The 16,319-nt window shown below is 39.1% G+C and overlaps 1 protein-coding gene across 1 annotated transcript in view; it reads left to right on the top strand.

Annotated features, from left to right (window-relative positions):
* The window catches only part of CCNJL (cyclin J like), a 35,842-nt gene that overhangs the window by 592 nt on the left and 18,931 nt on the right, over window positions 1–16,319 (top strand). Inside the window, 3 exon segments of the mRNA XM_032197142.1 lie at window positions 6,299–6,321; window positions 6,323–6,501; window positions 15,979–16,278. Coding sequence (XP_032053033.1) covers window positions 6,299–6,321; window positions 6,323–6,501; window positions 15,979–16,278 — 502 coding nt within the window.

Genomic DNA, 16,319 nt, shown 5'->3' with positions numbered 1-16,319 from the left:
AAAGCTGCTCATTTGCTCTTTGTTTCCTTTGGTAGATCCCTGGCTCTGAAGAAGCTCTAAATGCAGCTTGTTAACATGGGGAACGTGGGAGCGAGCCCACAGCAAACATTGCCTACCTGTAGTTGACACAGCTTTAAGCTCATAAAGTTATGCTAACAAAGTTAACACTTTGGACGTTCTGCACCCTTTTTCTTTACAGTCGTTTAGCAATAACTTGTACCAGGTGATGCAATTGCTACCAGGTCTCTTACAATCTGGTTGGTTTGTTCTTAGACCAGAACATTAAACCTGTTGCAAGCCTGAGCCAGGAACAAAAATAAAAAACAGAGCATACTGTGTATGTTTGTATCAGGAATGTCGATATACGCTAAGTCATAAAAGGTGCTGAGTGCATTGATGTTTTCTGGTTCTTTAGTAGCATAGGGCTATTGTAGAAATAGGAGATAAAGGAAAGGTACTGGTTGTTCCAGGCAGCTGACTTCTCCATCAAAAATCAGAGAGCTTTCTAAATGGAAGTCGAACTACTGTGACATCCCTACAAAACTCTCCCCTCTTGAGTAGCTCTGAATACTCCGGAAATGTGGAAAGCTAAGTAGCAAGTCAGTGTGTGGTTGTTTGGTTTTGTTTGGTTGGTTGGTTTTTGTCTTGTTTGAGGAAATTCTTTACTTTAGAAGGCAGTCTGAGTGTCCCAGTAAACTGAGTGATGTCTGGTGGCTATTTCTCTTCTGTTTCGGTGCTTATGATGGGCTGTTTCCTTCCAGGATAAGTTCATTTCCTGCAATTAATGAAAATTACTAGATCTGTCTGCATTTCCCTTTTTATTCATTTCAGAGGAGGGCCAAATTTTACAGGACTTGTTTGTGAATTTAAAAGGCTAATATTGTAACTTGATCTTTTTTTATGGGAGTCCAAACTGCAGTCTGCAGTTACTTTCAGCCAGGTCAGGAGAGCTGATCTTTCTGCTGAAACCAAACAGTCCTTTAAGTTGTAAAATGTGCCTCTAACTGGTAAGAATGTCTGAGTGAGTTCCTCTAGGAGAAAGCTCCTGTCTCCCACCTCCTCTTGGGGTTTAAAGATCTCATGAGGAATGCTCTTTACCACTGCAAAATGTTTCATTCTGTTTTGATGTGCAACTTTTCCCTCAACTTGAGTCCATAGTTTCAGTTTGGACTGCAGCCCCTGAAGCAGGACCGTAAGGCACACAGAGCTTGTTGTGAGGGGCCCGTATCTTCACTGGCCATAAGCACATTTCTTGCAGTTCTTCCTGTTAGAAGTAGTGCAGTATCCTGTTATTAAGTTTATTCTGTAAAAATACAATCTTTTCTTCTTCTCCCTGCATCAAGTGTATGTGCCTGTATTTCTATAGTAGATCAGGTCCTTGTGTTTTCTATAGTTCTGCTGAAGCACATGGTTTACTTGACCTGTTGATAGCATGAAGATTTTAATGTAACAGGTACTATTTTAAGCCAGTAAGTCCACTTTTGTCCTTGTTATTTTAAAAACTTGTCATCTTTTCAATGTTTACCTACTACTGATGGTAAGTTTGATACATTCAAATCTGCCTGGCACAGTCTGAAATTTCCAGAACAGACAACTGCACATGCAGTTTATGAAGAGGGAAGGCACTATGGCATTGTGTAGGTGATGCTTCTGTTTTTGTTTTTAAAATGAATTGTAGATGAGAACTTCAGGGGTCCCAGATACCTGTAGACATGCAAAAGTGTTTGGACTCTTTGCCATCACAATTAATCAAAAAGATAAAACATTAAACTTTCATTCTGATGAGATTCTCCAGTTTGAATGAGTGGTAAGAAGAGAGTAGGTATTACAGGCATTGAGGTTTATTAATTTTAGGCTTTTTCCAAAAGTGGAAAGCAACAACAGCATAATCTGTTCACTTGGGGGGGAATCTAGCTTTTGAAAAACAGTAACAATAGCATTGCTGGCTGTTAGCTGTAACATGGTTATTTCATAGACAGCAGCATATGCATGAAGCTGAAAGAAACAAGTGTCCTAGTAAAGTACATGGTTATTCATGATTTCATTTTTTTCCCCTTAAAGTTGGAATTTCAATTTTCACACTCCTTTCTCTGATCCTTCTCAGATTAGCTGCTGAACTTCTGACTGCTTTGAACTGTGTAAGAAAGACTTAATGAAATGTCTGATAAAATGCCACAGTGAAACACATGAAGTAGTGGATTTTCAAGCACCATAGTAGTTCAACTTTCTCTTAGATTTCAAATGTTTGGGACTGTTGGGAGGATGAATGGCAGTATGTTTAAGCTCAAAAAATTTGTAAGTGCAGTTGAAGTACTGGCCTGGTCTGCCATGTGTTTGGAGGGTTTTTCTGTATGACATCTTGGTAGTATGACTGAAGCTTAATAAGCTCAGATCTTAAGGAATGGAGCCTGCTTTTATCTGTGGATATTCTGAAAAACTTTTTTTTTTTTTTTTTTTTTTTTTTTTTTTAAATGCAAGTGAAATAGCCCAGAGTAAGCCAAAGCCATTAAGTAGGTCGAGAATTGTGGTTCCTTTATATGGCTGGAGTTCTGGTAGGAGGTTCAAGTGAGTTTCATGCTCCTTTCGAGTGTACAGGAACAATGGTAACAGAAGAAAATCTTAATTTATGGTGTTTTTCATTTGTGCATTGATGGTATACCAATGAAGATTTTTACCAATTATCATAAATCAGTAAGGGTAGCAGCTGGCAGCACTGGTCTATATGGTATAAGTGTGTGTTTAAGCTGTTGCTCCATCCACCTGACTGGTCACTGCTGAACATGAGAAAAATAAAGGATATGTTGTGTTATAAATGAAGGTACAACTCAATCTGAATTTAGTAATATTTATAAAAGGCAAGTAAACAGCGCTGGGTGTGCGGGGAACCTACGCTCTACCAAATACACACACACAACCATCGAACTTTCTAAATATGCAGAACATTGCTTTTACATATTCATAAGAAACCCGAGTACACCTATACATATGTATGACCTATCTCTGCTTTGTATCATAATTAGTATTTTCTCAAACACCTCCTTTTGGCATCTGCGCAGTGTTTCTTGGTGGTGGCAAACACCCAGCAACCCCCATGCCCCAACGGCCCGAGAACAAGCAACCTCAGATGGCAAGGCGTCTCCTGAATCACCCTTCTTTGCTCCCTCTAAATTCTACATTCCTGATGGCCTCATCGTTAAGAGTCTGATGTTATCACCAACCATGGGGCTTGTCGATCCCCATGGCCACACTCCCACATCTCCCCCTTCATTTTGCTGGGGGTCGTGGGGATGAAGGCTCAGGGTTCTTCATCGCCACTAGTACACAAGGTTTCCAAATGTAACAAAATGTGATTGACACTAACAGTGACACCATCTTTTCTGGCATTTTGTTAACTATTGAAACTACACTAATGATATGATTATCATATAACATTAAACAACAAATTTTAACAGTTTATCAACCATCTTCTTGACAGGAATTATTACTCCATATATTACATGTTGTTTATGTGCCCTTATTAGGAAATGTCTGGGTTTTAAATTTTCACTGGAAATAGTAAGAGGAATTGTCTGACTTTTTGTTTTTAATGTGGCTCTGCCAGGTAGGTCTCTTACTTCCTCCATTGTGAATCCAGATGCTGTGCAAGACTGGCACTTCTGTGACAGTCTGATTAAGATTTGTCTGAAAGAAGTGAAGAACCCTTAAATAAAGGGAAACAGTAGCTCAGTTGGTTCCAGGCTTGGCTGAGAGGAGGTCACAGAAGGGGATGAGAATAAGAGTAACAGATCACACAGTGAATCCTATGCTGTCCCTTATCATTTTAACATCTAACATTTGTGATTGCTTTCTGTGTGTTACTGGACAGCATGGTTTGTGCTTGCACAGAGGAATCAAGTGTGGATGCTTGAAGACTTTTATCGCGTGTTTTAGCTCCGAGAGGAAATGAATCCTTTTGCCCATATCCAAAAAGCACTGCCCTGTCACTTATCTTTGCCTTTTTCTTTGAGGTTGAGTTTGCCCATGTGGAGTAATATAATATATGGAGCAATAATTCGTGTCAAGAAGATGGTTGATATTAATAAAGAATTTTTAAAAAAAGTTTTTTACAAACCTTTTCATGTTTGGAGATTGTGGTGATCGCTTTAAATGCTGTGCCCTGTCTTTCTGGAGGCTTTTTGCTGATCAATATGTTGAGCAAAGTTTGTTGAGTAAGTTCCAAGACACCTGTGAGCCTCTTATGATGATGCTGCTTTTATAGCATTTTGATGTGGTGATGTTGCAGCAGCCCACAGCGGGGTAGTTGGAGTGGAGAGGAGCGAACAGGTCAGGGATAAGCAGAAGCAGTATATGAAAGGGCAATTCTAGCAGGTGGCAGGACTAACAATTTCTTCTCTACTGCTTTTCTGGAAATAGATGAAAAGTTTAAGTATTGGAAATGATTTTATTCTTTTTACCCTATATTTTTTCTCCAGAGCTGTAGTTGCTAGTCCTCAACAATATCTCCAAGTATCTAGGCATTTTTTTGCATTCAAAGAAGTGACTTTTTTTTTTTCCCCTTGATGAACTTATGCAGAAGAACCCTATGAGGAGTTGATAGAAGAGGATGCACATCCATGGCTTTGTTTGTAGGGCTTCTCACTTTGTGTAGGTCCTTGGTGGTTGCCAAACATAACTGTGAACCTGCTTATCCTGCTCTTGCATCGTTACACCGTCTGCCTCTCTCTCATATGAAACCATTCAGCATTTCAGACTGATCCTAAAAGCAGTCCTACTGAAGTACTTAGCTGCTTCGTGCTGTGTGCTGCAGGGCAAGGCTCTTGCCTGTGCACAGATGATAACCATGGATCAATTAATACCTGGGATCATGTAAGGAACCACAGCCTATAGCATCTCCTAATTTAACCCTGTAATTGAATTTTGTCTGGTTTCTTAAGTCTGGTTATATGGAAGCCCACATGGTTTTATTTTGGTGCACAAAATCAGAATGCCTCTCACACTGGTTTCCAGTTATGCATGTCCCTCTAAGCCTGATCGTGTCGCTCTTTTCTCCTGATAAGCTGAACCTGCTCACCGAGTGCTTCCTTCCAGGGAGATGGGAGAGTGGGGCAGCCACCTCATCAGCTCTGCACAGTGGCGTCTCCTCTGTAAATGGTGCAGCCAGTGCAGATACTTCAGAGCTCTGATCTCTTCATCTTGATTTGTTTAGTAGGATTAACTGCTCTATGTACCACTCTGTATTCCAATATAATACTTTATCTTGCAGCACTATGCTACTTCTAACACTTTTTCAAATATACGTCATTTTTATATTACATGTAAGTGGAATCTGAATTACCTTGCTGATTTTTTTTTTCCTTATCCATGCCTATCAACATGTATTCAGCCTATTTTTACTAAAGTCTGGTCATGGTAATGCATTAGTAAATGGTTATTTCTAAACTAAGAAAGTATTAAGTGTAGGCATTAGATTTTTTGGGGTGTTCCCAAGGATCTTCACTCCTTCCCTTAACCTACTCTTTGTATAGTGTTTTCACATGGGTTTGTAGCCACTTGCAGGTGAAGATCTAGCATAGGTAGACCAAAAACTTCAATAATTCTACCTTTAAAATGAAAATTTGTATACCACATGAAATAATCTATCAGCTTGTTAGCTTTTATAATGCTGAAATAGGTTAGTACAGAAAGTGCTTGACTTTGCTGTAATTAGAAGTCTAATCATTCATTCTCCCATGATTTTTTTCTTGTTAATGTCTATATTTTTCTTACTGCAGCTATGCACTGTGCATGTGTTTTAACATTAGATAGAAGTTTTTTATGCTAGAGACTTTTTTTTTTGGTACAGGATGTAGTAAATTGGGCAATGGAGGAAGGGACAGTATAGGAGAAGCATATATTGCAGTGATAGCCTATGAAACAGTATTTAACAGTCCAGTTTGGGTGAACGAAATAAAAAGCAGTCCTTAAGGGACAGCATTCATGGCAAAGGAGTTTGGTGTTCCTGGGAATTGCAGGCTCCTGGGTTAAACTAATTTAAAGTATTTAAGCACATGTTTAATGTTTGTAAGGGAAGTGCATGGATGACCCAAGACTTAAAGTTAATTGACTATCAAAACATGCCCTGATCCAGCCCTGATTTCTGTGTCAATCAGTGCTGTATTTGCTAAGTGGCTGCTGCAGCAGGTGGTGGTTGGGATTCCGGACAGCGAAATGATAAATAAATGGTATATTTCAGTATCTCTTTCCTCCTTTTTTTTTTTTTTTTTTTTTTTTTTTTCTCGTTCTCTGTTACCCCCTGTAGGAATTTAACCTACCTTTGTATAAGGCCACAGATTGGGATGCACCGGTACTTCATTGATCTCTTGACCATCCTCAGCAACTGTTGCGGCCTTTGCCCTACAGCCCAGCACCTCGCTGCCTACTTACTGGACCTCTTCATGGATCAATACAGTATCAGTGTCAAGCAACTGTACATCTCTGCATTTGCCTGTCTTCTCCTAGCAAGTAAGTTGGCTGCTGTCTACTAAGCCTTTTTTTTAAACTTTCGCTGAGCAGATGGTTGTTCTCCTTACACGTCATGTGCTGTTTTCTCTGTTAAGACTACAGTTTCTACCTACTTAGGGTAAGTGCCTAATGAAGTCCACAGAAAGGCATAAAGTAGTCTTAAATTCTGCCCAAATTGTGTTGCACATCTGCATGCTGGTGTTAATGTGCAGAGGAATTTTGGGTAACTGAAGTGTTGGATCAGTGGAAAGGGATGATGAAGGTCAGGGAGTGATGGAAAGGAGGTGGCAAGACTGGGAGAGTTTGGTTCTAAGGAAAAATCAGTAGTAGAGAATAGCATGTGTAACGCAGACTCTCCTGGAGATCTGTCCTTGTCTCTGTGCCTCTGTTATCTCTGGTCATAATCAGTTCCTTGTAAATCAGAGTTTTCTTGCACAGGGATGAAAGGAAAATTGTTTCATGAGGATATGTTGATGATGCTGGAATGTCTATTGCTTGTTCTGGGCTCCTATCAAATAGCCGGTCATTGCTATGTAACACTGAAGATCTGGTGTTGGCATCCACTTGAAAAATGATCTTGAATATTTGTCATTAGTATTTTCTTGAAGTCTCTGCAGCTAGTGCTGTGCAAGTGGAAGGCAGTGGGGCTGGTGACTCAAGGAATTGCCTCAAGGACTACCCTTGCAGTCTTATAAGCTCTGTTTCTAGGTTACAGGGAAATCATTCTGCCATATAGGAGCCAGGCAGAGCAACACACTATTGTTGTGGACAACAAAAGTTATGCAAACTGTAGCAGTAGAGCCTAGAAGGTGTGAGTAGTCATATTAATTAAGGTAAAAAATGCTATGAAGAGACAGAAACCATTTCTCAAGGAAATAAGGTGATGTTATGTGCTTATTGCTCAGAATGCAGGTTTGCTACTGCTTTTCCCTGCTGGGAGTGCTCTGAAGAGCTTAATCTGCAGAGATAATGGTAAAAGACTAACAAACCATACATATGGTATATTTAAGCATTGTTCGCTCACCAGAAAAAGGTGGTGAATTATATGGAGCAGTTCCTGGTTCATATTACAGAAAAGGCCAATATTAAAATCAGAACAAATAATAGAAATGGTTTCTGTAGGTGTAGTTTTGCTTCAGCCTACATGAGCCCTGGGTAGAGCTGTTGCAGTTCTGCTGATCTGAACATTTTATGAGCTCCTTTGGAAAAGTAAATTGGCAGAAAACTATCCCAGCTGAGGAAGGGTTTTCTTTCTGTTTACCAAAGATTTTTCTTCACTCTCCTGAGGGGTCAGACAAGCTTCATGCCCTTGCAAAGGAGGGGAGAGGGTCTAAGGCTGACCTTAAAATTGTTAGGAAACTGCACCCTTTATTTCAAATGCAGCAGAATGAAATACCAGGTTCAGGTAGCCTGAAGACTGAAGTCTGTTCAGAAATGCACTCCTTAGCTTTTGGGCTTTCTGATGGATTTTTTTTTGTATGTGTGTGGGTGTTTGTGTAACATCATAATTGCAAGAAGCCTCATAGCATTACTGCTTCCCCCCGCCCCCCAAGGGGTGAAAGTGACCTTCAGGAATAGAGAATAAGATTTTCTTTAAATCTGACAATTTCATTTCCATTTTTCCCAGCATAAAATTGATGCTTCAATGGTTCTTATTAATTTATTTTTTTTTCCTCATTTGATTTAGAGGAAGAATTTATAGCTATAACTTACATTTGCAGTGCTATGCAGACAGGATAGAAGTGATACCCTCAAACTTTGTATGAGTTGTCAGAATTGGTATAATGGTAGGATCTTGGGCAGAAGTTTCCTTTATGAGATTGGGAGGGCTGGACTCCTATAGCTTCCAGGATTTAAAAAGAAATAATGATAACAAAAAAAAGCTTTTGAGGCTGTTCTTATGTAAATGAATAAAGTCAAATGCAACTCTATATCACTTCTAAGCAACTGTGAAAAAAGGAAAGCTCACAAACTGCCCTGCGATAGCACTAGAGGGAAATGTTTTGCAAATTCTGCTTTATTATTTTTTTTAAGGCAATTTGATTAAAAGAGCAGATCTGGGTCTAGTGAGCTAATGAATATGAGAATCTTTCTACAGTTGACACTAGTGTATGCAGCAGCATTCATACATCTGGATCTGGAATAAAATCATGCCTTATAGGAAAAGATCTATTATTGTAAAGGTAGCTTTCCTACCAATATGTAGAAGCACAATACTGAAAGTTGAACCAAAACAGCTTTGCACAAAACGAATGCCTAAATAATTTCTATAGATAAGGTTTTATATGCTAGTGTTCAGTCTGGAGACTTTGGGGAGCATAGCAAACGCTGTTGTTTACAGTTAGGGCCATCCTAATGTGTAGTAAGGACCTTCTTTTCTGGTATGTGTAGCTTGATCCGATGCAAGTCAAGTCAGGAAAAGTTATTTGACACTAAGTGGGGGTTCCTGGATTTAGCTTGTTATTTTCAAAATGATATGAAATGGAAGAAATCTTGTAATATGATTTTTCGCTTTAGCTTTGTACTAAAAGACTCAGAGTATTGACCAGAAGTCACCTGAAGTGTCTTGCTGTAGCGAAGAAGAATAAAACTGGTTCTTTGCCAGTTACTGCAAATGCAGCAATTAGAACTTCCTGCAAAACATTACTGTAAGAATTGCATCATTTTTCAGCAAAGAATTGCAGTGAAAGTGCTCTTCTGTCTGTGTAGCAAGACTTTGTACTTATTAAAAATATGTATATAACTTTAGAGAAACAAAAACTTCAGCTTTATGAAGTTTTCAGTCAGCAATTTTTCAAAATGCTGTTGTTTACTCCATCAAGATGAATGTTTAACATAGAATATCTTTCAATATACATTACAAACATGTTTTGAGAAAACAATCAGGAGTCAAAAACAAACTTCCTTAGAAAAAAAGCAAGAGATTAAGGGTAGTGTGTAGACCACAAGCAAGATGAGGTCTGGTTAGAGGTAAGAATTCTTACAAGTAAGTGGGGGGATGGTTTATGTTTTTTTTTTTTTTTTTTTTTTTTTTTTGGGAGGGGTCAATAGGGAAGCTTTTGGGGACACAGCTTTTGAAGTGGAAGCAACAAAATTCTAAGCTAAATGTTAGTTGAGTATGTTTGGGTAAGCTCAGAGAAATTGTTGGCAACTTGTATTTAATGTGAAGTTTGCTTCTATCTCAGATCTAAAAGAGCTCAAAAACTTTTTTTTTTTTTTTTTTTTTTTACCCTCCACCTACAAACTTTGCTGTCACACATCTTTGAGCTAACAACAGCAGTGCTCTTATGACACAGATCGCAGCATTTCCATGGTTGTCTGTAAGTGAGCTGGAGTTATTTTCTCCTTCTGAGTTCTAGATAAGCATTTTGACTGGCTCATCAGTTTCCCCAGACAGGGAAACTGGATGATGATAGTGCTTCCCTTGACAGTAATAACTGCAGAGGAGATGAGGGAGTGGGAAGATAACACTGTTGTAGACAAATTGTGCTGGTAGCCAAATAATGTTCAGCCTGGACTTGCTGCAGTTGAGAGGAACGTGGGTGTGCGTTCCCTGAATCACCCAGTCATTCTCTAGTTGGAAGATGTATGTTTCTTCTGCGATGTATGCACTGAGTGATAATTGGAGAAGGAAATTCCTCCCAGATAGTTTAGCCCCTCAGAACAACTATAAAAGCTTTGAAGTTTACTAATGTAATCAACAGTTATTTCCTCTGAATCAGTTCTGAAAAAGAATGATAATTGTTCACTAAAATCTAGAGGTGAACTGAAAGCTATTGGGGGAGGGAAGGAAATATCATCTGAAAAACTGATGTCACAGGTACTTTATTGTTTAAAATAGATGTTTTTTTTTCCTTCACTTGCATTAGAGGAAACTTTATGCTCCAAACCAGAATCATAAGCTAAACATGCTTTTGTAATGCAGTCAGACCTAGTCCACATGGACATTTTGATTAGGTACATGGCTGGAAGACAGAGGACCTCCTGTCCTGTTCCAGGTGAGCTAATGGAAGAGGTTGTAGGTTCTTGCTGCTGCAAGAAGATCATCAATGACATTCAGCAGTTAAAACTGCTCAAGAAACTTCATGTGTCCCTGCTTGATGCAGACTAGTGACTACTCAGGTTGACTGCTTTGCTGGTAAACCAGGGAGATGGTGGCTTTTGGTAGGTGGCAGTGCTGTGCAGCTAGGACTGGTGGTCTTCTAGCAAGACAGCTGGCTTTGGAGCAGGATGATTACCAACCAGTACACCTGCACAGAAGCCAGGATCCTTGTTTCAGCACTCAGCCATGGATACACGCTCAATTCAGAAACAGATAAGATGGCTGAAAAGTGTTATTACTTTCCTTGCCTACCTGTAGTGTACTCTCCACCTCTCCCACCAGTGTTTTGAGTAATCTCTGGTTTTCTCCAGACAAAATCAGCTGGCATTTAAATAGTTTCTGTAAGTGGATTGATTTTAAATAAGTTACACGTTTAAGTAAATGTTAAGTAACATTTTGGCTGGAGAGAATTGAGGAACTCACATCTCACCCCATGTCCCCAGCAGATGGGGGGAAGGCAGCCCCTTGCAGAGGGGCACTGCTGAGCAGCAGCAGGTTGTAATGCTACAGACTGCATCTTAATCAGGCAATTTATTACAGAAAATGGGCGTGATATTTTTAAGGTGCTCTAGCTCTGTTGGATAAAGATTGTGTAAGGATGTCCCAGCTGCTGTAGTGCTGCTTGCCTTAAATTGCCTGCTGAAAGCTGTTCAAACCAGCTGCCCCAAAGTAGATGAGATGTGCTGATACAAACTGTTCAGCTGGTCCAGCTGCAGCAGAAGTACACTCTGGGGAGACTGCAAGCACCTGGGCAGTATGTTTTAAACCACCACAACTGTTTCTCCTGTGAGTTGGTTGTTGTTGCAATGTTATGGTGTATAACTATAGTTCAAGCAGTACAGCTTTTGCCTGTTGCTGTAAAATCATAGCTGCATCTTAAAGATGCTTCTTTCTTCCCTGATGAGCTAACCTTCTTCATTAGCAGGTGCTTCAGCAGCTGATAAAAGCACCAGCTTGCTCTCTCTGAGCCATTCAAGTGCATTGAATGTTCCAGCAATTCTAGTTCTTACAGGCCCCTCTTGCTCAAGGGTTCTGCTGCTACAGAGACACACTAACAGTTTTTACATTTAAGTATTGTTGTAAGCAAAACTTTAACACATCCAGTGCTGCATTGCTTTACAGAGCACTGTGTTAATTTTCTTGTGGTTGTCTTTATTTTGCCCAATTCCTTAATATGCCAGTGGATTCTTAATAGCTGAGTTAGTACAGTAAAGAAGTTAGAGCAAGAAAAGATGTTAGTCCTAACTGAGCTGAATTTAGGGTATGGATAATTGTTTATTACTTAATTCCCTGTTGCCTGTGTAAAACCATCAGCAGTTGTTGCAGGAAGCACGGCCGAAAGCATGACAGACACCAGTAGAGTCAGATCATGCTCCATTTTATTGCCCAAATAGCCTAACTTTTATAGTGAACTTAACAGGGGCGGACAGTGTTTCACACAAGATTATTGGTCAAAAGCACTCAGACAAACAACTACAAGAAAACAACCCCACCTGCAAGAAGACAACCCCCTTGTGATTAGCAGTCACATAGACCTTGTCCTTGAAGCCAGCTACTGGTAACAATATTTTGCTGAATTCCTCAATTGGGCGATGTGGGAACACTGTCATGGGAACTTCTCATAGTTGCCCTGGTAGCTTGGTTTGCTCAGCTACAGCAAACCATGGGATTCTTGCTGTTTCAAAAATCCCTCAACAAGCAGTCAGTTTTCCCATTGGCCTGTGCTTTGTGATCCATTCTTCATTTACTGTCCTGCTTTCATGAGCAGGTAGCTCTTCTGACAAAGACAGCTGAGCAAGACAATAGTGTGTGTCGGTCCAGGATATGGAGTTGTGCTTATAAAACTTGCTTATGAAGTTATACATCTTTCATTTACCTGGTGATATAACATGGGCAGAATATTTTCTTATATATTAAACTTTACTAGTAAGGTATTAGAAACTCAGGTACATTAAGCACTGTGGTTTGCATGTGTGCTAGGTATTGTACAGACCACTGAAAAATCCCTGACTGCTGGCTTTGCAGGACACTACAGAAAAAGGAATTCAGCATGGTATCTCTAAACAGCCTGCCTCTTTCCTCTCTTGCTTAGAGGACCATTAGAAACTGTATTTGTCTAGGAGTGGCATGGGAGAGAGTGTCAGAAGTTTGTTGTAGTGCCTTCTGGACTGAGATAGGAATAATAGTAACAATAAAAAACTGTGTCAGTAGCCACAGGTCTGGATTTTATGTTGGGCTTGACCTGTCTATCCTTTTTTGGGGATCGATTTTAATTGTTTATGGGACAAAGAATACTTGCATTTTAATTTCTCCTTAAATTGGCAGTCCTTTTTTTGTTGCTTGGCTTTCTCAAGGACCCTGGGGTACCTAGCGACTTTTACCTCCTACAGTGGATGAATTGATACTTCAGGGTACGCTTGACAGCAGTGATGCTGCAGTGGCTGCTGTTATCTAACATTAAAACTAAGAACTAGTGTTGAAAAGCAGGAGGGGAAAAAAAAAGATCTAAATCACTAAATTTACTGTTGTCCATTAATTTTAACTTTGACTTGACCAAGTTCATTTTGCTTTTAAACAGCTTTGCCCTGTGTCAGTATCGTAACTTTCCAATGCTACCATGCTGATAGTCAGCTCTCTCTGTTCTCCAGACTAGTCTGACATCTTGAAATTTCCAAGGTTTAGTGGGAAGTAAGAAGGAACTGTAACTTACAGAAGTCAGAATAACAGATCCTTGGTTTCCTCGACATAGAGCAGTTTTTCCTACTTCTGCTACCATGATCCTTAAACTTCTGTATCAGGGTTAACTTCTCGATTTTCATTTTTCTTAAATAGTTCTAAATTCAGGTTTACCAAGGGGATTCACGAATGTGTGTATACAGACTTCTAAATTTTAAAGTTTTTTTTTTTTTTTTCCACTGATAGAACAGAAAAGAACTGTTTATTCCATATATTGGATGAATTTTATATTTAATTGTTACTGTTAAGGCCTTCTGTGGTGGAGTCTATTACACTTTTAATGCATTCCATATCTATGATATCTGAGCAGGCTCAAAGATAGAAATACATTTTTAAGTGTTGAAAAAATAGTTAAACTGCTAATAGTACAGAAAATTGTCAGGCTTTTAAGACACAGGAGACATTTTGTTGGATAGAATTGCTATCCTAAATGGATATCAAGATCTTTTAACGTAATTTTCTGGTACAATACTGTTTTTAATTGGTTTTAGATTTGACAAGAATATTCTGAAGCCATATGTCATACTAATATCTCATCAATTAATCTGTCTTAGTAAAAGAGGACTCTTGTATAGGCAATGGGAGGATCACTGAAGCAAGAGTCATTTGTGGGATACATCCTTCCAGGAACAAATAGAAATAACTCCAAAATACTTATTTAGGTGCATTGCTATTTAAAGAATGGGTTTGGATTTTGCAGCAAGGATGTTACTTAATTGGTACTGGAAAGTGACAATTGCTTCTTGCTAGTTTTTGAACAAAGCAGGGCTGGAGATATGTCATTTTTGGCTTGGTAACAGTGAGTATTTTAAAAGATGTGCTTTCTTATGTTTGCAGCAAACATAAGAAAGCACAAATAAAGCAACACCTTGCTTTATTACTGATAGGTACAATCCTAGGGGCATCAGATCTACTATGGATACACACACACACAAATAGATTTTTAAAGAAGGGTAAATAGAGTGAGATCCTGGTTTTCTGTACACAGTGACAATACTTTAGCTGCTTGTGAAAAACTGAATCATTTTAGAGACTGCTGTGGTCTCAATAGGCTGGAAATGCAATTTAGAAAAAGGTGCAGCTTTGTTCAGCTATCTTGACTCTGAAAATATATGCTCTCTGTTAATCCCATATGAATTATTTATGTTAATCACTTAGTTAGAGTGTACTTCTCTTAGCCTTTCAGTGACCCTAGCTAATGAGGCCCTCCAAGACAAGAAGGAACAAAGAGAAATTCTGAAGCAGCAAGGGCAAAGGTGGTGTTGCCAGAGGGTTTTTAATGTCTTCCTTTTTGTAGTGTGTGCATTTAGCTTCCATACCCAAAGGACAGTATTCATACCCAAAGGAGCTTTTTTTCCTCACTATTAGATCTTCCTTGCTCTGTTTTCCCCACACTATCTTCTTCGTACTTGACAGAATGCCTTTCAGCAAACCGCTTCCAGTTATTGTCAAAAAAAACTGGCTTCAAAAGCGACTTGAGGAGGAGAGATGCTCTGACAGAATTGCTATTGTAAGCAAGTAACTGGGATTTGAGATTACTGGTGTTTTTGTTTTAGTTTTAAAATGGCATTCAGTGGGCAGCTTGAGAAGAAGGGACAGTAACTTTTATGTCATCCTTGTCCCCCAAGTAATTTTAATGGAGGAATGCATAAGGGGAATGTGGCACCCAGGTTACCTTGGTATGAAGGCCTCTTGAACAGCGTTGTGAAACAAGGGTAGAAACTAACGTACTTATATAATTTAGTATCAAAAGCTGCTCATTGCATTCTGTTTCGGGCATATTTTCATAATTTATAATTTCTTGTAGCATAGCAGAGTCTGGTTCTCTCTCCAGGTAAGTAGAGATCCATAAGCTTGTTTGTGCCTAAAGTGAAAAGACAGAAATGGCTTCTCCTGCTGTGGATTACAATTTATGTAGAGGCTGAGAGAAGCCAAGCAGTATCTCTGCTTTGCTGGGAATAGGTGGCCTTGCTGTTGTGAGCTGGCTGAAACATCAAATTACTAATTCTGCAAATCTGTTGCCGCACGCCACTCTAGTGCACTAACGTGGCATTTGGCAGGGCAGTGTCAATTCTGTTCTAGAGATAATGTAAGGGAAAGGCAGGGTCAATCTAATGGCTTGCTTCTGGCCATCTCACAATCAACCTGAGATGTTGTTTTAATAGTTTATTGTTAAAGGAGCTTACGTTATAGCAGGAAAGATGTCTCCTTTGCAAATGACCGGAAATGACACAGCAGCCGTCTCAGAAAGGATGATCCATATGGAAAGATCCATAACACTACAGTTACGAATCTTATGAATTTCTTGTGCTGTTTCAGCTCTGCTATTCATCCTAATGAATTAATCTTGGTTTTGGGATCAACACTATATAAGCAAAAAATAAATAAATAAAAAGGATATAGGAAGATATTGACCACTGTTGAACTTTTTCTACTCGTGTCACTTCACTTATCTATCCCTCTTGCTTTTAAAAAACTTATGTTTATTTTTTTTTATCCCTCTTGTTTTAATATATATATATTTTTTAATTTATTAAAGCACCTTTTACTGTTAGACTTTCTGTCTGGGGAGTGCTCTTTGGCTTTTGAGTACTCAATCATAACAATAAGTCTTTTCTGAAAACTCTCTCTTTTGATAGGTAAATTTGAAGAAAAAGAAGATAAAGTTCCAAAGTTGGAGCACTTAAATAACCTAGCATGCATGTGCAATGTGAACGTGGTATTGAGAAAGAAAAATTTGCTTAGAATGGAAATGCTGCTTTTGGAAAACTTCAGCTGGAATCTTTGTCTACCCACGCCACCACACTACATTGACTACTACCTCGATGTGTCCATTGGTGAGAATGACCTTCGTGTCGGCTGGCCAACCAACTCAGTGACAGAAGTCAAAACTTTCATGGAGAAATATGCATATTACTTCCTTGATTTCTCAGTGCAAGGTAAGAGGTTTCAGTGACTGATCATCCAAATGGTTATCAAA

Source organism: Aythya fuligula, chromosome 14, assembly GCF_009819795.1.
Source record: "Aythya fuligula isolate bAytFul2 chromosome 14, bAytFul2.pri, whole genome shotgun sequence".
In the NCBI taxonomy this organism is placed as follows: domain Eukaryota; kingdom Metazoa; phylum Chordata; class Aves; order Anseriformes; family Anatidae; genus Aythya; species Aythya fuligula.
The sequence above is the reverse complement of the archived record's forward strand: the minus strand, read 5'-3'. Positions and strand labels throughout refer to the sequence as shown.